At 41.0% G+C, this 23,894-nt stretch overlaps 1 protein-coding gene and 1 long non-coding RNA gene across 3 annotated transcripts in view; one reads left to right on the top strand and one right to left on the bottom strand.

Annotated features, from left to right (window-relative positions):
* Window positions 1–556, top strand: part of LOC134338550 (uncharacterized) — a 38,451-nt gene extending 37,895 nt beyond the window's left edge. Inside the window, exon 3 of the long non-coding RNA XR_010016257.1 lies at window positions 369–556. This is a non-coding gene — a long non-coding RNA (uncharacterized LOC134338550). The remainder of the gene's footprint in view (window positions 1–368) is intronic.
* The window catches only part of LOC134338512 (microtubule cross-linking factor 3-like), an 88,318-nt gene that overhangs the window by 59,004 nt on the left and 5,420 nt on the right, over window positions 1–23,894 (bottom strand). For both annotated transcript variants that reach the window (XM_063034393.1, XM_063034404.1), the window contains exons 2-4: window positions 23,063–23,750; window positions 22,504–22,728; window positions 22,166–22,324 (exon numbers count right to left, since the gene is read on the bottom strand). In XM_063034393.1, coding sequence (XP_062890463.1) covers window positions 22,166–22,324; window positions 22,504–22,728; window positions 23,063–23,698 — 1,020 coding nt within the window. In that variant the 5' untranslated portion in view covers window positions 23,699–23,750. The remainder of the gene's footprint in view (window positions 1–22,165; window positions 22,325–22,503; window positions 22,729–23,062; window positions 23,751–23,894) is intronic.

The raw sequence follows: 23,894 nt of genomic DNA on the forward strand, positions 1-23,894 counted from the left end.
ATCATCACCTAGTGATACAGACTTACAAACTACACTGAAAGTTCTTCTACATATATATCTGAGATAAAAATATCCAACTAGGTCCCAAGAGACAGGGTTGCAGCTTCTTGAGAAAAACTTCAAAAGAAAGTGTAAAAAATGTGTGGGGGGGGGTGGTGAAAACAGTGAAGGTAATAATTTTCTTCTTTAAACTGTAGGCAAAATGTGTGAACTTTTAAATATAAAATTACATACTTCATTTAAAAGGAGAAGTGAAAAGAATCCAATTGAAGAGTTACTAACTCTATCCCAACCTACCACCTGGTGACCAGAGCAAGAAACTACAGGAATGTTAATCCAAATCACTGAAATCTCTTTTAATCCAGCAGGTTTGGGATGCTGGTAGTGCCAGATCAGCTGATTTTGCGGCTTACTGGATAACGGTTCGTGAATACAGGGCACCCCGGGTTACAAAAGACCTGATTTACAGAAACTTGACAAGATCTCCCCTAAATTTTTAAATCATTTTTCAAGATATGAAACTTACAGAAATGCAGATACCTTCAGGAGTCGTGGGATAGGGCATAAACTATACTTAATCCTGAAGAAAAACAGACACTATTGTTTTTAAGAACTCTGCTACCAGTTCACAGTGGGAGGCTATCTTAGAGGTTTGCATTGGAAACAGACCAAATTAATCTCTCTATTAACACCTATCAAATAATTGATCAAATGAGTAATATCCATCAATCCTTTGGACCTGGGGCATTCTGATTGTGTACCACTGCAACCATAGAGGGGAAGACAATAAATAATTTTTCATGTTAATTGACTCTCAATGGAATTGTTCATTACTCACATAATGGAAACAGTTTATAGAGAGTTATCAGGATTGGAACCACTGCCTGCACTTTAATATACCTTTAATTTACTTTTGTTTTTTTAAAAAAAGATGTTACGCAATACCAAGTTATTTTAAAGCATATACAGGAACCAGGGACAAAGCAAATGGATAGCAAGCATCATCTGCTGAGCCAGGTGCCAAACTATGGACAGACAATAGTTTTACCATCTGTTTTAGATAACAGCTTATCAGTAAACATGGACCAAATTAATATTAAAACACTGATAGACAATACATACAAAAGGAACTCAAAGTATAACGATAGTATAAAATATCTAAATATCGAATACCTCCTAATATTTTACCATTTCTTTCTCCTTATGTATTTTATTCACTTTATCAATCCCATGCACATACATACAGAAAAATTATTCGCAGTATTATTTTTAAGTGCTTTAGATAATTTTGCCATTTTAAAATAAATATTCAAATTCGTACCAAACAAATTCTTTTGTTACCAGACTATGCGGAATAATCTACCATAAAATAACAAAAGCAAGAAGAACCAGAGAATGTATTTACTAAACTCCATTAAAGCAGGGGTTCCCAACCCTTTTTATGCATGAGCCCCTACCACTAACCGAGGGTTCTATGGATGCCATTTTGGGAACCCCTGCATTAAGGAGTAGATAGTCCTCAATTAACAATAAGGGAAAACTATTTATATCAAATAGAATGTATGCTGTGGAAAGAAATGTAGGATATATAGACAGAATACTTTAGTTTCTATTATATTATAACAAGTAACTATGCAGTAAACGTTAAGGTCTTCCAATCAGCTATTTAGTGACGCTATTTCTATTTGTGATCTTCTACTCCGAGAGATGTTCACACTGGCACCTGAAAAGGATGGATTTGACCACATACATTTGATTTTCATTATCACTGACAAGGAAACAAATAAAAGGGTTTATTTTCAAAATTTGAACTTAGAAACAATAGAGAACTACAGGACGTACAAATAAATTAAAGGCAGTAAGATTTCCACTGCTGGCTTTAGTAATAACTAAATTATTGAAAGATAATAGTGGCAGCTGCTGGATCATAAAATCCTGTACCAATGACCTCAACAGAATTAGTCACAACAATAATGGAGATGGAGCAGTAAGGATCAAAGCAAATTTTTACCCGATGCCTCCAAGTTTCTACAGAACATACTTGAGACACAGCTAGAGGCAGTTTGCTACAAGGGCTACGTTACTATAAAATGTAACTATTTATGTTTTACAGATCTCTTTTTGCAAAAGACAAAAACTAAATAGTAGCCTGCTTACAGTATAAATACAAAACAATGGCATTTAATTTGTTGTTTTTTCTAAATTTCAATTCACCCCAAAGTACTTCACTATTAAATAATTTGTGCAGTTACAGTGAGCAGATGATTTGTTTTTGTGATAACGTCTGAATGACAGGTTTTAAATATTAGAGGGATCAAGGGATATTGGAACAGTTCTCGAAAGGTGTGTTGAGGTAAAGGATCAGTTGAAATCTTTTTAAATGGCGGAGCAGGCTCAAGGAGCTGATTAGTCTGTTCCAGCTTCTGTTCTTCTGGTTGATTACTAGGGTTGGTCAGAGTACTGGGGGGGGGGGGCATTCCTTTCCTTCAACAGAGTGATATGGGTTCTTTTGGAACTACGTAAGGAGTACCAGCAGGAATTTGGATTAACGCCTAGTTTAAAAATAAGTTATCAGTTGCTCTTTATATAACTGCCCATTTTTCATCATTTTGCATTGACACTGCACCATACTTTAGGACGGGGTGGCCAACCTTTTACATCCCATGCGTTAATTTTTTTTCACCCACAAGTTCCGATGCGCCATGCAACTTTTGTACCCCCATTCAATTCTTGTAAAAATATGTTAATATAGAACTCGTGCGTAAAAAAAAATCGCAACTGAACTGGTGCGTGAAAAAACTGACACATGAAATGTAACAGGTTGGCCACCCCTGCTTTAGGACAAGGCGAGGTACCTCAAGCAGAGGCCACAAACTGAAGGCTGTGTTCATATGCTCCTGTGTTGCTGCATTATCCGCTCAAGCCACTACAGTGACAATTAAATGACTCCACTGTAACAGTTCTACCTTCAGCCAGAGTGAATGAACAGACTCATGCCTGAGTAAACCGAAGACAGGACAACTGGTTTAGCCACATCACGGAGAAGTACAGTACAATAAAAAAAAATTGGATTTAAAGGTCTGAATATAGATTAAAAATGGGAATTTATGTAAAGGTAATGTAAATTAAGTGGTTATGAATTTAGATGATTAAAGAGTTGAGAGTACATCACTGGTGAATTCTAACAATATCAAAAATTGTCCATACTGGAAACCTGCAATGAAAACTTAAAAGGCTAAAAGCAGACATTGTTTGTGGAAACAAGTACAGAATTCACCATCAGAAATTTTGAGAACCAGAATCTCTACAGTGACACTGACAAGTCCTTTAAGCAACAGTGCCACTCAGTGATCTCTTGCCTACAGAACAGCTTGAGATGCCTTGCCAGGAATTCCAAGCCCTCCTGAACAGCAATGGTGGACAGGAGTGAAAATAGCAAGCTATCACTACGCACTTTCTCTGATTTGTTTGCCTGTTTGTTTTACTGAGCTACAACGCGGAACAGGCCCTTCCAGACCTTCGAGCCGCACTATCCAGCAATCCCCTGGCCTAATCACAGGACAATTTACAATGCTCAATTAACCTACTTTTGGATTGTGTGAAGAAACCTGAGCACCCGAAGAAATCCATGCAGCCACGGGGAGAGAGTACAAACAGGCAGCAGCGGGAATTGAACCCGGGTCGCTGGGACTGTAAACCGTTGTGCTAACCACTGCTCTACCGTTCTGTAAGCCAGTAAGACACAGGAGCCCAATAAGGCCATTCAACCCGCTGAGTCTGCTCTGCCTTTTCATCACGGCTGACTGATTACCCCTCTCAGCACTTCTGTACTTCTGCAGGGAAAGCGCAGAACCTCTGCAAACTTCAGTTGCTCTCAACAGCCCAGAAGAGAAACAAAATAAGGAGAAAAAATATCAGCAACAATAGCAAACGTGCCAAGATGTTACTGAATCTGAGAGTTTCAGTATAAAGTAGTTCTTCTATTATAAATAGATACGTTCCAGTTAGAGTTCATTAATAATAATAACACGAAGCAGGGGGAATTTTCAGCAGGTCAGTTTCATCACATCAGGCGAAACATAATTCACTTGGAGTTTTATGTTACCAGAAGAATATTTTCAACACACTCGTTTATATTTCGTATTTGGAATACAGTATTTTGTGGTGGTGTATTTACCTTTAACCCTTTAGTAATTGGTCTTAACATGTTAGTGCTACAAAGCTCAAGTATTTAAACCCAAATCACCCTCAAAAGTAATACGTGCTTCAACCAAAAAGTGAGAGATCACAGGGAGAGTCGAAGGCCCAACTATTATTGGGCGCATACAATTCTAACACACAATGCAATTAAAACAATGAAAGATTAGAAGACCAATTATGCCAATGATAAGGAGACACAGCAGTTGGCAATAGTAAATTGCTAATTAATAAATCTGGGAGTCCATAGCGTTACTCTCATTAGCATCTTATTATAAAATCCCAATCTGTTGCACTAAGGTCTGATGGGGAACAAACTCTTTATCGTTCTCTGATGTGGACAAGGAAGCTACTCAGTTATGCAGATTGGTTACCTTCTTCAGCAGCTGTTAGGGAGATTGGCTTTATTTGTCACATGTACATCAAAAAAACAAAATTATACAGTGAAATACATCGGTCGCATCTATGTCAAGCGGGCAGTCCGCAAGTGTTGCCATGCTTCTGGCGCCAACATAGCATGCCTACAACTTACTAACCCCTAACCCATACGCCTTGGGAATATGGAAGGAAAACAGAGCACCCAGAGGAAAACCCGCTCAGTCACAGGGAGAATATACAAACGCTTTACAGGCAGCAGTGGGAGTTGAACACCGATCAGTGATCGCTGGCGCTGTCAAATGTTGCACTAACTGCTAAGCTGCCATGCCACACCTCAGGGCAGCTCATCATCATCTTCAAAGAAGGTCTGGTAACCCTGCCTACATTTCTCACATCCAGCAAGTTAATACATGCCAGTTTAGAGCTGGAAGTAATACAGAGCAGTTCTGTTCTATTTTGGCAGTAACGGGGAGCTGTGTGAAGCAACAGATTAGACTTGAACTTTACAATTCCAACATAGATTCAAATCACCATCATAGGCTGTTAGAATGAGCCCTCACTCTCTGCTCATTGCAAAAGTTCAATTCGGGATGAGCTCAGGCACTTCCTTGCACACACAAGTCACCAGTGCAGTTATACAAAATTTGATGCTAACTGGCATTGTTATTCAAATGATAGCTGGTGAAGAAAATGAAAAATTGGCACATTAGCACAAGGTGTATTTCTAAGGTTTCTGAGACAGAAAAAAGGCTTTATTTGATAAATGCAGCAAGGAGGATACTCGAAGGAAGATACCATCTATATACTACTAAAACTCTCATGCTCTCTCTGTCTGTTTGTGACCTCCAATTAGCGCAAACAGTGCATTACAGCAGCACTTTTTTTGGCTAAATTGAATTAAAATGCGCTAACTTACAGAATGCAAGCAAAGTGCAGGGTTATATATTCGTATAAAATTGTTTATTCGCCAAAAATCAACAGGCTGCCTTTCACCCGAGACCCGATCGAGCATCATGGAAATCGGGACGCCACAGCCCGACACATGCGCACGGCCAGCCTCAGCAGCTTGGAGGCTTTGGTGTTACTGCTTCCTATCTTCTATCAAGCATTAGGGCAAAAATATATGGATAGCCTAATTATGTCACGTGGAAAGAGAAGGGAGACATTACGGTCAAGAGATGACGCCATACGTCGTTGGGAAGCGGCAAGGAGTGGGAGAGAACAAGAATCGGATGAGGCCAGGGCCACACGACTACAGGATCAAAGAGTCAGGACAAAAAAGATGAGACGGAGGAGGACAGGCATACACGTCTCCAAAATGACAACTATAGGCACAGACGGAGGAGAGAACAAGAATCCAATCAGGCCAGGGCCACACGACTCCAGGATCAGAGAGAAAGAACAAATAGTAGAAGAGATGAAGAGATGAAGGATGAAAGGGATGCATGTCTCCAGAATGACAAAAACAGGCAGAGGAGGAGGAGAGAGGAAGAGATAGAAGAGAAAAGGAAAGATCAACTTGAGAATATGCGGCACGAGTAATTATTGCGAGAGTTGCTGAAGACGACAATGGCCGCTTTTGACAGCAATACCTCGACATAGGAAGAGCAAGGCAAAATGCACGACTCGCATACCGTCACATTTCTGCTGATGTTGGTTCGATGACCAGAGTATGCCCCTACTGTCGTGCCTTCCTATTCACTGGAGAAACCGCACATTTCTGGTGTATGAAGAGAAAGGTCAGGGTAGGCAATTTGCAGCCTCTACCTAATGAACTCCTCAATTTGTACAGCAATGATGATCCTATTGCAAACGAGTTCAGGAAGAACATCAGACAATGCAATTGCCTCTTCCAAATGACATCCTTTGGTGCCAAAGAAGTCATTCCAACTAGGAATTGATGGAATCCTTCTGTGATTATTCAAGGCCAAATCCATCATTACATCGGATATTTAATTCCAGACCCAACCCAGCAAGCCCGATTCCTTCAAATTTACTTCATAGATATTTAATGTTCATTCCGGTCACATATTTGTCTTGCTATGCGTCTCTCTTCTTTAATAAACTGAGTTTTTCTTCTTTAATTTCCAAATCAAAGAGATAGCAATAGCATTCAGGAAAATTTAATGTTCATTCTTGTCACATCAAAGGGTCACCCTGTTGTCTTATCTTGATAAAAGGAAGCCAAATGAAGTTCAAAGTACATTTATGGTATTATCAAGGGATGTATACATTATACAACCTTGAGATTCGTCTCCTTACGGGCAGCCACTAAACAAAGAAACCAAAAGAACCCATAAAAAAGACCAACGAACACCCAATGTGCAGAGAAAAAAAAAGATTGTGTGAACAATAAAAATAAGCAAATAGCATTTAGAACAAAAGCGAGTCCACAGACACAAAATATTGAGCAGCCCGAGCAGGCCACAGACTGAGCCTCAAAATCCTCAATTTCCAGCAAAATTAAAAAACTGTGCAGTCCTGCTATTCATAAATCAACATAAATCCATGATCAGTGGTATCAAAAAAGTTCAATTTATTAATTCTATCTTTATTATATTTAATATGGAAAATAGTATTTAGTGAAATCACCTCTTTTGACTTGAAATGCAGCAATACGATTTTTTCCACACTTTTCAATGCTGTGTTGGTTGATATAGTTCAAATATTGTTCCTAGATCATTTGGGTAGTACAACACCCAAACAAAATCTGAACTATTTCAAATTATGCTGATGATACAAACAGGAAAATTTCAATAAAACTCAAAGAAATCAAGGTTAATCAGTTATACAGCAGTTAATTTTAATAAGTGCACTTTTAAATCAGCAAATAGTTGTAGCTTTAGTACAAGGCAGAAGGAGGAAAATGTGGACAGTACGATCAATTGGTCTTTAAGTGCAGCTCAATAAGCCAAGACAGTGATCAAGCACATTAAGTTGCCTTGCCAAAAATCTAAAATACGAAGCCAGTGCCACAGCGTGAACTCAGTATAAGGTGAGGTATTACGTTTAAATTTCCAACAGTTAAACTGATGAAAACTGCGACAAGGGTGATTTCTAAAAAGCAATTAATGTGCTTTAAACACCCATCTAGATGGCTAATATTAATCTTCAAGATGGAAGTGCAGGATGGGAGTAGAAATAGCCGAGATTAATAATGATAACAGTGACAGCTAAATGGATTTAAGGAACTTAGAACTGTAAAGAGCTTTTTTATATATATAAATCATTAGGATTTATATTAGATTGGTTGGATTGGATAGAAAAGGGAGAAAATGAGAGAGCTAGAGAGTGATAAGTTAAAAATTAACAAAACACTCAATAATATTTAATTACCTCAGTAAATAGGGTGCCCCATGGTTTGTATGGATCTACAAAACTGTTTAAAACTAAATTATAAATTATTCCGGTGCAGAACATTAATAGGCCTTAACTTCACTGACGTAAAGATGATTTATATTCATTTCTTCCACCAAGATGTGACCAATACTGACTAAACTACACATATCACACATCACTAACTCCACGATAGTGGCAATGGTGTTCCCAAATGATTTTATACTAAGTTTCTCTCTTCAGCTTGATGACAACGATCATTTAACGGTCTATTTGTTGTTTTAGCTAGCAGGAAGTGCAAAGCTGAAAAACAGTGGAATTATGGCAGTAAGCTAGTGCAGGCAACCGGATCTGCATCCAAACAGCACTGGTAGCATTTGTTTCCTTCTGCAGTGCCAATTTACTTCTAAAATAAAACAATGTTTAGTTATCTCTACCATCTATGCCCTGATAATTTCCTACATAACAAATTTATCAAATCTCATTTATAAATGTACTAACATACTGAATTTTGTTTCAGTGAATAACATGCAAATTATTTAAACAATGAATCGGAGTTTGAGGATAAAAATGCAAAAAAAGATCACTTTCACACATCAGCACTTAAATTCTATGGCACCTGCAGTTTGGTATTCATTTTCAATGCTAGCATTGGTAGATAAATGCAAAGATCAGCACCCAGGTTTTAATTTTTAGCATTAACCCACATGTCAGGTTTTTATCTCAGCAGTTCATTCCCAACTCCACTATACTCCCCATCAAGCATTTGAAAGGCTGTTAATTATCTGCACGTTGTTCTCCTGCACTCACCAGCTGGCATGTCCAATAAAGCAGCAGAGAGAGATGAAAAGTGCAGTGGAAGCAACAGAAACAAAATAAAGGAAATTGATGAAGTCAAAGTGGGGAGATACAAGGCTATAAGAGTAAATATAAACTGTATTGAGAAAAGCCAACATGAATAAATATAAGCTGTGTTGAGATGAAAAATAAATGAAGAGTGAAAGTAGGAAGTCTAAAACTAAACTTTGAATGATAGTAAGAGGCAGGTGTGTTAAAAGCAGAAATGGAGACAATGAAGCACAATACCGAAGGAGACTGAAAAAGACATTTTGTCGACTTACCACTACCAATATCTTCAACTAGACAGGCATCAAAGGCTGAGAAGCAAATCATAAACATGAGAGATTCTGTAGATGCTGGAAATCCAAAGCAACATACACAAAATGCTGGAGGAACTCAGCAGGTCAGGCAGCATCTATGGAAATGAATAAACGGCCGATGTTTCGGGTCGAGATCGAGAAATTTGGGCCAAAATGTGTTGGTCACAATGTGTCCCAATTAACCAGAATCCACTGTATTTAAATTATCAATGTTTTGGATGCGGAGATGCTTTGATCCAAAAGGTTCTTCGGAAGTCAAAAATAAATCTTGAGATTACAGCTGTTGTATTAGGTTCTCATAACAATGAAAATAATGGAAATTCAACTTCCTCTACTGCAGAGAAAGAGAGAAAGGGAAGAAGAACAAAGAAAAAGAAAGAACAAAGTTGTTGTGGTTGTTTTATACTAAGAACTAGCTCAGACTAGAAAGACAAACCACATTCCAGTGATAATCACTGATGAAATAGTCAGGTCATTGGCGTGATACAGGCTGCAGAGAAATTTTTAGAAGAATACAGAATCGGCTACACTACAATTACTGAAGATTCCCTGAACAATTAAACACATAAAGGTGATTGTATAAAAATATACATAAGCATAAGTTAAACTGCAAGAAAAATGCAATAAAAATAAAAACACTACAGACTCACCAAACAAATCAACTGAAGACTCAGCAAAGTAACAGGAATCCCTGCCACACTCTTCTTACCTATCCAACTATAAACCAAGGCATTTTTTGTCATGGTTTCTATTATCATCCCTCTTTCAGTCTTCACCTGATGTCTTAGCGATATCCAATAAAGACACTGAGAAAGTACTCACATATGCATCAATTATACCCAACTCTCTCCCTCTCCCCAACATATCTTTTAATTCCCTTAATTCTTTGCTCTTCATCCAATACAAGAAAAAAGTTTAAGGTCATTAGAAAGCTGAAACTACCATCTTCTTTCCCATTTTTACCCCATAAATTTCCAACAAATTGTTTTCTTACAAATGATCATCATCTCAGGTTAAAACACATCTTAAGATGTATTTGGTAATTGAACTGAACTTCAAACTCATAACTTCTTTGTCATACAGCTCATATTCTCCTCTCCTACCTTGAGAAGAATGGGTGCTTCGACTTAGCTGAAAACCTTGTGTTACTTTTCAGCCTTCGCTCTTCAAAACCCTTTTATCATCCAATTGGCTTTCCCACATGAGTCTATTCATTATTTATATCTGTCCTTGTTCTGTGCTGGCTCGCAGTCCTTCCATCTCTGTACTCAGATCCCATCAGTTTCAGATTACTGTATTCAATGCCTCATTGACGCTCATGTCACTGGATATTAAATCTTAACATGCAAATTTCCTGTTCACTTCCTTAACACTCTAGAAAACTCAGCTCTTTCACCCAATTTTTGATTATCCTTCCCCTTTGGCTTCCATTTCTGTGCACTGAAGCCACCTTAAACTTAATCTTGTACACTGAAGATAAAATATAAACATAACTTGCTGTTGTCTGTTGACATGTTCCATTTGGGTAAACCACAGCTCTAGGATTAAACATTTCTGGGAATTCATAGCAAAAAGAATATAAAGAGAACTTAAAGTGGACCTAAAATGTGGGGCTGGGTTTGACAACAGACATGATATGATCAGAACTGTTTCCTTTCATTAATCATTGGGATATTTATCTCAGACACTGTCACACTCACAGGGTCATTCCGTTCAGCCAAAATCTCAACCATTTTGGACAAGTGACAGTACAACCCCACCAATGTACATGATGATAATGCCATGGAGTTTCCTAGCATCAGGTAAAGCAAGGATGAGGAAATCATCCATCCTTCCTCAGCACACCTACTAAATTTTCAAAGGAAACTCTTAAGGGAAGCATGGGCACAGAATGTATCCATCAATGTAAAATATGTCGGGAGTGTCAGTTCCCTGACTGAACTGACTAAGACCTGAAAGATACAACTGCCAGACTGAGACTGTGGTAGATTACAAGAGAAGAATTATGACAGAAAAAAAAATCTATTTGATACAGTCCTCACAAATCTTTCTATTGTAAATGCATCTGTCCATGAGGCAATGGAAGAATTGGGACGCCTTTAAAACAGGAAGTGTTTCAGCTGAAATCTAGAACTCCATGACAGTGAAAGATAGGAAAATTAAAGAAATTAGAGCTGCTTAATGATCAAAAAGTTAGAAACTAGATACAGTAAAAATAAAATAAAAATGAAAACCAGGCCATGGGAGGAGGCTCTTGCATAATTTTCCAAACTTGCGTACATTCAGGATGCTGCATCCTTTGTCCATTTTGCTCAAGTGACAGTACAACCCTCCCTAGTTGCAAAATGGCAAAGGTGACACTTGTTCAAAATGGTGGGGGTGTGGATATTCCCAATAATTACAGACCAGAAACCAAATGGACACTTGTGGTGGAGTCTGTTTCAGAAACAATAACTAGGGACACAATTATCAAGGACATGGACACACATGCATTGAGTAGGAAAAGTGACCACGAATTTGCTAAAAGTACATGAGTTCAATTAACTTACTGGAGCTTCCTAAAGGTCAAAGAGAAAAGATTAAGGAGGAAAACCAAATAAAGTGGTACATTTCCAAAAGATGTTGGTCAAAATGCTAGATAACAACCTTGATATTTCTCAAAATTTCTTCGACACAGGAGGGCTTTTGGTGTGTCATGTAAATGCCACCTCTAAGAGCATGTCCATCAGCTCCATTGCACCACAGTACCCTATAGGCTAACTGCTCTCACTTCCTCATCAATTCCAACTACCCTGGCATGCACTGACTCTACTGTTAACACAAAATACTCTGCAGATGCTGGGGTCAAAGCAACACTCACAATACGCTGGAGGAACTCAGCAGGTCGGGCAGCATCCATGGAAACGATCAGTCAACGTTTCAGGCCGGAACCCTTCGTCAGGACTGAAGAGGGAAGGGGCAGAGGCCCTATGAAGAAGGTGGGGGGAGGATGGGAAGGAGAAGGCTGGTAGGTTCCAGGTGAAAAACCAGTAAGGGGAAAGATAAAGGGCTGGGAGAGGGGAGGCAGGGAGGTGATAGGCAGGAAAGGTGAAGGAATAGTGGAAAACACAATGGGTAGTAGAAGGAGGCGGAACCATGAGAGAGGTGATAGGCAGCTGGGGGAGGGGGCAGAGTGAAATAAAGATAGAGGAAGGAAGGGGGAGGGAATTACCGGAAGTTGGAAAATTCTACGTTTATACCAAGTGGCTGAAGACTACCTAGACAGTATATGAGGTGTTGCTTCTCTGACCTGAGTTTAGCCTCATCATGGCAGTTGAGGAGGCCATGTTGGGGTCATCTATTGCATCCAGTGCTCCCAGTGCGGCCTCCTCTACATCGGTGAAACCTGACGTAGATTGGGGGACCGCTTCGTCAAGCACCTCCGCTCCATCCGCCAAAACAGACAGGATCTCCCAATAGCCACCCACTTCAACTCTGCTTCACATTCCCATTCAGATATGTCCATACTGCCATGATGAGGCTAAACTCAGGTTGGAGGAGCAACACCTCATATATCGTCTAGGTAGTCTCCAGCCCCTTGATATGAACATAGAATTCTCCAACTTCCGCTAATTCCCTCCCCCTCCCTTCCCCTATCCCTATTTCACTCTGCCCCCTCTCCCAGCTGCCTATCACCTCCCTCATGGTCCCGCCTCCTTCTACTATCCATTGTATTTTCCCCTATTCCTTCTTCACCTTTCCTGCATATCACCTCCCTGCTTCCACGCCCCCACCCCTTTATCTTTCCCCTTCCTGGTTTTTCACCTGGAACCTACCAGCCTTCTCCTTCCCACCTTCTTTATAGGGCCTCTGCCCCTTCCCTCTTCAGTCCTGACGAAGGGTTCTGGCCCGAAACATTGACTTGTTTCCATGGATGCTGCCCGACCTGCTGACTCCACTGTTTATCTATGTATTTAACACAAATTGATTCCACAAATTAACAGGCTCTGCAACACCACAGACAGAAATTTGGCTAGATAACAGGAACTAGAGAATAATAGCAAAAAAGAAACACTTTTTCAGACTGGAGGGAACTATGCTGCTTTTAATAAGACCACTCAACCATAAGATATAGGAGCAGAATTGGGCCATTTGCCCATCGAGTCTGATCCGCCATTTCACTATAGCTGATCCATTTCCCTCTCAGTCCCAATTTCTTGCCTTTTCCCTGGATCCCTTCATGTCCTGACAAAGCAAGAATCTATCACCATCTGCCTTAAAAACACATAAAGAATTAGCCTCCACAGCTGCCTGTGGCAATGAATTCCAGAGATTCATCACTCACTGGCTAAAGAAATCCCTTCTCATCTCCATCTTAAAATGACACCCCTCTATTCTGAGGCTGTGTCCTCCGCTCCAGCACAAGGAGTCCCTTTGCACCTCATATTTTTGTATTTTCTCTCTATTTAGAAAATAGTCAACCCTTTCATTTCTTCTGCCAAGCTGCATGTCCATATACTTCCCGACACTGTATTCCACCCACCATTTCTTTGTTCATTCTCCTGTAGCCTCTCTACCTGCCCCTCCACCTAGCTTCATATCGTCGGCAAAATTTGCAACAAAGCCATCAATTCCATCATCCAAATCAGTGACACATAATGTAAAAGGAATCAGTCCCAACAGACCCCTGTGGAACACCACTAGTCACTGGCAGCCAAACAGAAAAGGCTGCCTTTATTCCCACTCTTTGCCTCCTGCCAATCAGCCACTGCTTTATCTATGCTAGAATATTCCCTGTAATACCATGGGCTGGTAGCTTGTTGAGCAGCAGTGTGTGTGGCCCCTTGTCAAAGGCCTTCTGAAAATCCAAGTACAAGTGTTACTCCTTTCCTTGTTATTTCTTCAAATTCTAACAAATTTGTCAGGCAAGTTTTTCCCTTGAGGAAATCATGCTGACTAAGGCCTATTTTATCATATGCCTCCAAGTACACTGAAACCAGATTCTTAACAGTTGACCCAACATCTTCCCAAGCATTGAGGTCAAGACTAACTGACCAAAAAACTTTCTTTATTCTGCCTGACTTCCTTCTTGAAGAGTGGAGTGACATTTGCAGTTTTCCATTCTTCTGGAACCATTCCAGAATGTAGTGATTTTTTAAAAGATCACTACTAATGCCTCCACAATCTCTTCAGTCACCTCTTTCAGAACCCTGAGGTGTATACCATTTGGTCGAGGTAACTCAACTCCCTTCAGACCTTCCAGATTCCTAAGAACCTTCTCCCTAGTAATTATAACTTCACACACTTCATGACCCCTGACACCTGGAACTTCCACCATACTGCTGGTGCCTTCCACAGTGAAGACTGACGCAAAATACTTACTCAGTTCATACGTCATTTTGTTGTTCCCCATTACTACCTCTCCAGCATCATTTTCCAGCAGTTTGATATCAACTCTCGCCTCGCTCTTACACTTAATGTATCTGAAGAAACTTTTGACATCTTTTTCAGTATTATTGGCTAGCTTACTTTTGTATTCCATCTTCACCTTCATCACTGCGTTCTGTTGGTTTTTAAAAGCTTCCCAATCCTCTAACTTCCCATTAATTTTTGCATTATTATATCCCCTCCCTTTAGCTTTTATTCTGGCTTTGACTTTTCTTGTTAGCCATGGCTGTGTCATCTTGCGCCTTTAGAATACTACTTCCTGTTTGGGATGTACATATCCTGTGCCTTCCGTATTGCTTCCAAAGATTCCAACCATTGCTGCTCTGCCATCATCCATGCCAGTGTTCTTTTCCAAACAAATTGGCCAAATCCTCTCTCAAGCCTCTGTAATTCCCTTTACTCCACTGTAATACTGATACATCTAACTCCAACTTCTCCTTCTCAAATTTCAGGGTGAATTGAATTATATTATGATCACTTGCCCCTTGGGATTCTTTTATCTTAAGCTCTCTAATCAATTCTGGTTCATTGTACAACACCCAATCCAGAATAGCTGATCCCCTAGTGGGCTCAACCACCAGCTGCTCTAAAAAGCCATCTCATAGGCATTCTAGAAATACCCCCGCTTAGAATCCAGTACCAACCTCAATTTGCCAATCTACCTGCTATTGAAATCCCCCATGATTATTGTAACATTGCACTTTTGGAAAGCATTTTCTATCTCGTGTTGTAATTTGTAGACCACATCCTTACTACTGTTTTGGGGTCTGTACTTTTTACTTTTATAGTTCCTTAGCTCTATTCACAATTATTCAACATCTTCCAACCCAATGTCACTGCTTTCTAAGGAATTGATTTCATTTTTTACCAACAGAGCAAAGCCACTCTCTCTGCATTCCTGCCTGTCCTTTCGGTACAATGATATCCTTGGACATTAAACTCCCAGCTATGATCATCTTTCAGTCATGATTCAGTGATGCTTACAACATCATACATCTGTAACTGTGCCCCATTCATCTACCTTATTGTGTATACTGTGCACAATATAACACCTTAAATCCTGTATTCACCCTTTTTGATTTTGTCCACCTTTTACATTACAACTCATCCTGTTGACTGCAATTCTGCCCTATCAGCAGCCTCCCCTTGCAAGGAGGCTCACTACAAACTGCCTTTGTCTGTAAACCAACTACCTCATCTTCCACACCATCATTTTGATTCCCATCCCCCCTTCATAATCACTTTGGCGATTGTAGGTATGACTTACAGCAGACTGAAAAGCTTGAGCATATAGATATTAAGAAAGAGGATGTGCTGGAGCTTTTGGAAAGCATCTAGTTGGATAAGTCACCGGAACCAGACGGGATGTACTCCAGTCTACTGTGGGAGGCCAGGGAGGAAATTGCTGAGCCTCTGGTGATGATCTTTGCATCATCAATGTAGACAAGAGAGGTTTCGGAGGATTGGAGGGTTGTGGATGTTGTTCCCCTATTCAAGAAAGGAAGCTGAAATAGCCCAGGAAATTATAGACCAGTGAGTCTTACTTCAGTGGTTAGTAAGCTGACGGAAAAGATCCTGAGAGGCAGGATTTATGAACATTTGGAGAGGCAAAATATGATTAGGAATAGTCAGCATGGCCTTGTCAAAGGCAGGTCGTGCTTTACGAGCTTGATTGAATTTTTTGAGGATGTGACTAAACACATTGATGGAAGTAGTGCAGTAGATGTAGTGTATATGGATTTCAGCAAGGCATTTGACAAGGTACCCCATACAAGGCTTATTGAGAAAGTAAGGAGGCATGGGATCCAAGGGGACATTGCTTTGTGGATCCAAAATTGGCTTGCCCACAGAAGGCAAAGTGTGGCTGTAGACGGGTCGTATTCTGCATGGAGGCCGGTGACCACTGGTGTGCCTCAGGGTTCTGTTCTGGGACCCCTACTCTTCGTGATTTTTATAAATGACCTGGATGAGAAAGTGGAGGGATGGGGTAGTAAATTTGCTGATGACACAAAGGTTGGGGATGTTGTGGATAGTGTGGAGGGCTGTCAGAAGTTACAATGGGACATTGATAGGACATTGATAGGATGCAAAACTGGGCTAAGAAGTGGCAGATGGAGTTCAACCTAGATAAGTGTGAGGTGGTTCATTTTGGTAGGTCAAATATGATGGCAGAATATAGTATTAATGGTAAGACTCTTGGCAGTGTGGAGGATCAGAGGGATTTTGGGGTCCAAGTCCATGTCCACAGGATATTCAAAGCAGCTGTGCAGGTTGACTCTATGGTTAAGAAAGCATACGGTGCATTGGCCTTCATCAATCATGGGACTGAGTTTAGGAGCCGAAAGGTAATGTTGCAGCTATATAGGACCCTGGTCAGACCCCACTTGCAGTACTGTGCTCAGTTCTGGTTGCCTCACTACAGGAAGGATGTGGAAACCATAGAAAGGGTGCAGAGGAGATTTAGAAGGCCTGGATTGGGGGGCATGCGTGAATAGGTTGCGTGAACTTAGCCTTTTCTCCTTGGAGCAATGGAGGATGAGAGGTGACCTCATAGAGGTGTACAAGATGATGAGAGGCATTGATCATGTGGATAGTCAGAGGCTTTTTCCCCCAGGGCTGAAATGGCTAACACGAGGGGGCACAGAGGAGATGTCAGGGGTAAGTTTGTTTGTTGTTGTTTTTTTTTTACGCAGAGAGTGGTGAGTGCATGGAATGGGCTGCCAGCGACGGTGGTGGAGGCAGATACGGTAGGGTCTTTTAAGAGACACCTGGATAGATACATGGAGCTTAGAAAAGTACAGGGCTATGGGTAACCCTAGGTAAGTAAGAACATGTTCGGCACAGCTTTGTGGGCTGAAGGGCCTGTATTATGCTGTAGGTTTTCTATGTTTCTATAAATGAGTTTAAACCCACCCAAACAACTCTAGCCAACTTGCCCGCAAGAATATCAGATCCCCTGGGCTTCAGGTCTAACACGTCCTTTTGTACAGCTCATAGCTTCCCCAGAAGGGATCCCAATGGTCCAAAGATCTGAACCCCTGCCCTCGCACCAGTTCCTCAGCCATGCACTCACCTGCCAAATCATCCTATTCTTACCCTCACTGGCACATGGCACAAGCAGCAATCCAGAGATTACTACCCTGGAGCTCCTGTTTCTCAGCTTTCTGCCTAGCTCCTTAAAATCTCTCTTCAGGACCTCCTCACCTTGTCTACCTATGTCATTGGTGCCAATATGTACCAAGACTTCTGGCTGCTCACCCTTGCCCTTGAGAATGCCATGGACATGATCCGAGACATCCCTGATCCTGGCACCAGGGAAGCAACATGCCATCCGGTGAATCTATTGCTCCCACAGAACCTTGTCTCTGTTCCTCTGACTAAGGAATCTCTTACCAACACTGCAGTCCTCTTCACCTCTTTGCACTTCTGGGCCACAGCACCAGACTCAGTGCCAGAGACTCAGTTACTGTGGCTTCCCCTGGGAGGTCATCCCCCTCAACAATATCTAAAGTTGTATTATTATTATTGAGGGGACAGCCGCAAGTGTACTCTGCACTGGCTTTGCATTTCCCCTTCATCTCCTGACAGTAACCCAGTTATCTGTCTCTTGTAATCGGGGGATGACTACCTCCCTGTAGCTCCTGTCTATCACTTCCTCATTCTTCCGTATGAGTTGAAGGTCATCGAGCTGCAGCTCCAGTTCCTTAATATTTCCTCTCAGGAGCTACAACTTGGTAACCTGGTACAAATGAGACCTCCAGTCTCCCAGACTTCCCACATCCCACATACAGTACAAAACGCTGCCCCTGGAGCCATTCTCACTGAACTACTATGCCCTAACAGATGAAGAATGAACAAGTAACAGCAGAGAGAGAGTAACTTCAAGACATTTCACCTCACCTCAAGTCTAATGAGCCGAAGCCACTCTGAAGACTGGTACACTAAAAAGAATGGCCGCACCACTAGCACCTGAATTATTTTTATTGGCGCTTTCAAATGAATCCCTCGTTAATTGGTCGCTTCGCAACTCAGAGAAACTACCAAGAAACTCTGCCTTCAAAATCTCAATCACCCCCCCGCCCCCGATTAAAAGGTAGCTCTCTTTACGCACCACCTACATCGATCATCCAACTCAGAGAAAACTGTCGCAAAGCTCTGCTTTTTAAACCTTTGAATTGCAGGCATGACTGAGAGGTAGCTTTTTTTATGCACTGCCTCTTACTAATAGGTCGCTCCTCAACTCAGAGTAACTGCTGTAAAACTCTGCTTTTCAAACCTCCATCGTGGTCCTGATTAAAAGGTAGCTCTTTTTACACAACCCTGACATTAATGCATATTAAAGGCGAACTAAGCCCAATTTCAAATCTGTGGATACAAAAACTTGGGTATAATGCACAGTGAAGAGAACAGTAATAGATTTCGCAGAGATATCCAAGCTAATGGACAGATGACAGATGAAACTTATTTTGAGAAACAGTCTTTAGTTGAAAAAAAATGAGGAGATGTAATATAAAATAAAAAGCACAATTTTGAAAGGAAAACAACCAAAATCTGTGAGCCTACAAGCGTTGTAATCGAAAACCCTAGCACAGAATGAGATAATGGTTAACAAAAGCAAACCGAATACCAGACCTTATAACTGGAGGCACAGAGACATAAAACACTGGTTTGCCCATGACTGCAGTATGGTGCTCAGTTCCAGGCTATAAACTTTAGCAGCGATGTGATGGCTTTAGAGTGGACAAATAGCTGCACATTTTATCCAAATAAAACAGGAGAACAGCAGGAAGGTGAAAAGAGAAACGAAAGATCTCATCTAAATATAATCTACAGGCAGCTTGTGCACACTGCATCTCCTTTATCTATTCTTCCTCCAATTAGCAACACAAGACAATAATTTCTGTGATTACTGCTGATAGTCAACAGTTAAATATAAAATAACAATACTTCCAAGGAAATTTAACATTAAATAATACTTTGGCTTCTATGTAGACTCCTCGGAGAATCAGGGTACAATATGCATCAGTAACATTAAGGCATTTCATTGGCCATTGGAGTGGGCTCACAGAGCTTATTTTTTTAATTTTTTTCCTCTCCCAATAACCTTTGTTTCAGTTGTACTTCCTTTGTGTCAGTTTGTAAATTTAGAGATCTGTTAGGTGAACAAATTTTCTAGCATTTTACTGACAAAAGAGAAATCAAATCGGGGTCATTTTCATTTTAACCACTGGATAAATAGGAGGGAATTTATAGAAAATAGTCAGTTTTCTTTCTGATTAAGAAAGTTAAACACTTACATCTAACAAAAGTAGCAATTTTATTTTCCCCATTTTGACCCAGCAATTCAAGTTAAATCCACTTCATGTTTCTGAAATTAATCAGTCTAAAGGGCAAGACTGACATGTGGCAGCAAAAAAACAGAAATGCTAAAAGTACTCAGTAGGTCATGGTTGCATCTATTGGAAGAGAAACAGGGCTAATCTTTCAAGTCAAAGTTTTTTTAGATTTCAAATATTTGCAGGTTTTGTTTTGATTTTCAGAACCAACCTTGGAATAGTGACTATTCCATTAATTGGTCATTAAATTGATTTGGACTTAGCCCTTTTTTAAAAAAAACCCCATTCCTATCCTCCATATATAAATATTCATTTATAAATTGTTTGCATCAAAAACATCAACATTTTCAGAAACACAAGAAATTCTGCAGATGATGGAAATCCAAAGCAAAACACAAAATGCTGGAGGAACTCAGCAGGTCAGCAGTGTCCATGCAAATAAACAGTCAACATTTCAGGCCGAGACCCTTCTGCAGGACTGATCGTGTTGAGATGATTTTCCTCCACAGCGGAGTAATTAGTTCATTTCAGCCAGTATTTAATTTAAATAATTTAAATCAATTAATATGAATATTAATGTTATTATTCACTTTTTTTCCCACATAAACCTCTATTTCCTCATTCTGGAGTGTTTTTTAAAAACTTATAATTGGTTTTGTTTTAAAGACAAATCAGCTCTAAATTTTTGCACTTAAGTAGGACCAACCAGGGTAGGTCTTATACAGTGAATGGTCGGCCACTGAGGAGTGTGATAGAACAAAGGATCTGGGAATACACTGAAAGTGGCGTCACAGGTAGATAGGGTCTTAAAGAAAGCTTAAGGCACATTGGCCTTCATTGATAAAAGTATTGAGTACAAGACATAGGATGTTATGTTGAAGTTGTATAAGACATTGGTAAGGAGTAATTTGTAGTATTGTGTGCAGTTTTGGTCACCTACCTACAGGAAAGATGTAAATAAAGTTGAAACAATACAGACAAAATTTACAAGGATACTACAGGATCTGGAGGACATGAGTTATAAGGAAAGACTGAATAGGTTAGGACTCTATTCTTTAGTACGTAGAAGACTGAGAGGAGATTTGATAGAGGTATACAAAATTACGAGGGGAATAGGTAGGGCAAGTCCAAACAGGCTTTTTCCACTGAGGTTAGGTGGGACTACAACCAGATGTCATGGCTTAAGGGCAAAAAGTGAAAGCTTAAGGAGAACATGAGGGGAAACTTCTTCACTCAGAGGGTCATGAGAGTGTGAAATGAGCTGCCACTGCAAGCGGTGTATGTAAGCTTGATTTCAACGTTTAAGGGAAGTTTGGAGAGGTAAACAGATAGTAGGGGTATGGAGGGCTATGGTCCTGGTGCAGGTTGATGGGAGTTGGAAGTTTCAATGGTTTTGGCATGGACTAGATGGGCCAAAGGTCCTGTTTCTGTGGTGTACTTCTCTATGACTCTAATGGAGTAAAAAAAAAAGCACCAAAGGACTCAAATCAAATGAAGTATTTAGGCACTAAGTACATTGTGACAATATAAGTTCTCTTCAGTTTTTAAACAGATGATCATGAACTTTTCTTTCAAGCTAAAAATCACTAACATTAATATGTCACTTTCTTTTTCAGCTTTTGCAATTTTTATCTGATAACCTGCTTAATTCAGGTCCTGGTTCCTGAGGTAGCACACAATAGTTCTTCTAAAGGCAAATCAACTGAACATAAACCAGTAACATTTTATATTTGTACTTGCAGGAGTTCCTGCCTTGTTTAGATTGTCAAAACTGCTACCACCGTCATGATCAGTCTGGCATCCACTTACATGCAGATTGGACCCACTGCTAAATTGGCACCTGCACCAAACTGGCACAGGTTAGTCCATGACTTGTCACCTCCTTTTGGGCACAAGGCAAACAACTTTAGAAAATCAATAGCAAAACTAAAAATAAGAATTCAATCTTATTTACATCCCCTGGACCTCATGGCACACACTTGCAAAATCATTTAGTATTTGTACAAGAAGGACCTGACGTGAAAAACAAGCCCTAGGTTTATAAACAATTTTCTTGTGTGAATGTTTAACACGTCTGTAATCTGAAAAATGTGTAGCCCTAGGTCAAGCAACCGTCACATCTTTGTAAACTACTTTTATATACACACAGGGTACTTTCTAAAAAGAAAATCGCAAGTTCTACTAAAAAATCAGTTTAAAGTTAAAGATATATGTGTAATGTTCCTCCTCCATCACCAAGGTCACCATAGTTGACATCTAAGGATATGAAAGGCATATGACTTCTTACTTTTATGAACTTTTTACACATAAACAGTGATCACAACTACTTGCCTCTTTTATTTTGTCTAGCTCATTCTGTAAAGCTTGCTTGGTAATTTCAGCCTCTATTAACTGCTGACGCAAGGCTTCATTTTCTTCCTCAGTTTTGGTGCGTTTTTCCTCAACGTTTTCCAATTCGTGGTGCAGTCGGACAGATACATCTTTGGCAACCTGTAATGGATGACAGCAGTAAGTGCGATGTTTCACTGTTGGAGAAAATAAAGACGAGTAACTACCTTAAAATGGGTGCAAATTGGTTAGAAGTGCTTTACTTCTAAGATGCCAAACTCTATTTGTATTTAATAACTTCAGCGACCTAGTGGCATGTGACAGATTGGAAGTGAGTTGACCTTAAGGTCTTGTTCCAGACTTCTCAGGAGCTCGTTGTCCATCTCGCCGGTCTGAGCGAACCTCATCCTCTTCCTCTCGGTCTTACGCAGGCGGTACTGCAGGATCCGGCAGTTCTTGTTGGCCCGCTCCAGCTCTCGCCGGAGGTCCTGCAGCTGGCAGGCGTCCTCCTCATAGAAACTGTCCCTCATCTCATCCATCTCGGTTCGCATCTCCTCGATTTCGTTCTGCCAAAGCAAAGCTTTCACTTAAAAAAAATCGACTTCAATAATAATAGAAAAATAAACGCAAATGAAGAGATAAAAAGGGTATAATAGGCAAAAGAAAAGCCCCTTTGCAATCTGCGACAGGCGTTTCCCGAACACAATGGCTGCGTTTGGAATTTGTCAACATCACCTTTCCCAGCGAAATGGGGCCCAAAAGAACTGACTCTCAGTGCCCCAAATATTCGGGTCGTCTTGTCATCTTGTTGCATTAACACAAATTAATGTACCTCCCCCCCTCCTCACCTACACCCCCAGCCCATCTCCGCAACGCACCGAAACAAAAGCGGAAGCCTACCTTGAGGCCCAGGTTTTCCGAGCGCAGTTTCTCGATCTCATTCTGCAGGCTTTCTTCTTGCTCCGTCATCGCCTCCATGTTGGCGTCTCCCGCCGCCCTCTCATCCGGCTCGGCTGCACCTTTGGTGTGCATCGCGGCAACGCTGGACAGCGCCTTGCCCACGCTGGGCGGCGCCGCTCCCGCACCGGCGCGTCCCGGCCGCTCGCCGCCGTCTCCGCGCGGCTCCCCGCCCCCACCCACCGGCTGCGGCGGCGGTGGCGGTGGCGGCGGCGCCGCTACTGCTGGGATCTCGGCAGCACCCGGTGCGCGGCCACTTTTTGCGAGGTTCGGCGCCGCGTTCTGCTCTCCCTCCTCTCCGGCGCCGTCATGGGGCGTAGCCGCGACCTCCCTTTCAGCACCAAAGGGGCGGACAGTTGCCGCTGGTCTGTTTGACTTGTCTTTAGCGGTTGCAGCAGCTTGGCTGGGAATCCGGCCGGGGTGGTAACCCTGCTTCAGTGCATTGGCTTTGCCAGCCAGCGATGTCTTGATGGAAGGTCTCGAGTTAATATCCCGGAATCTGGCCGGCGAAGAGGCTCGTTGCTGTTTTCTGTTGTGAGAGTGCTGTCGGTTTTCAGCAGCGCCACTGGTTGGGTTCATGGTGTTACTGACATCTATTTGCAATTCTCAGGCAGCTCCATGCATACCACTTCTGTGCTGCGGGAAATTTCAAGTTAGAACAAAAAAGATCTATGCAATTATAGAAATAATAACAGAGTTTACTACTCCACGTTTAAAAGTATTATTTGCAAGCTGTATCAACGCAGACTTTTAATCGGGTGGTGATCATGGTGAT

Source organism: Mobula hypostoma, chromosome 2 (genome assembly GCF_963921235.1).
Source record: "Mobula hypostoma chromosome 2, sMobHyp1.1, whole genome shotgun sequence".
NCBI classification, from domain to species: Eukaryota; Metazoa; Chordata; class Chondrichthyes; order Myliobatiformes; family Myliobatidae; genus Mobula; species Mobula hypostoma.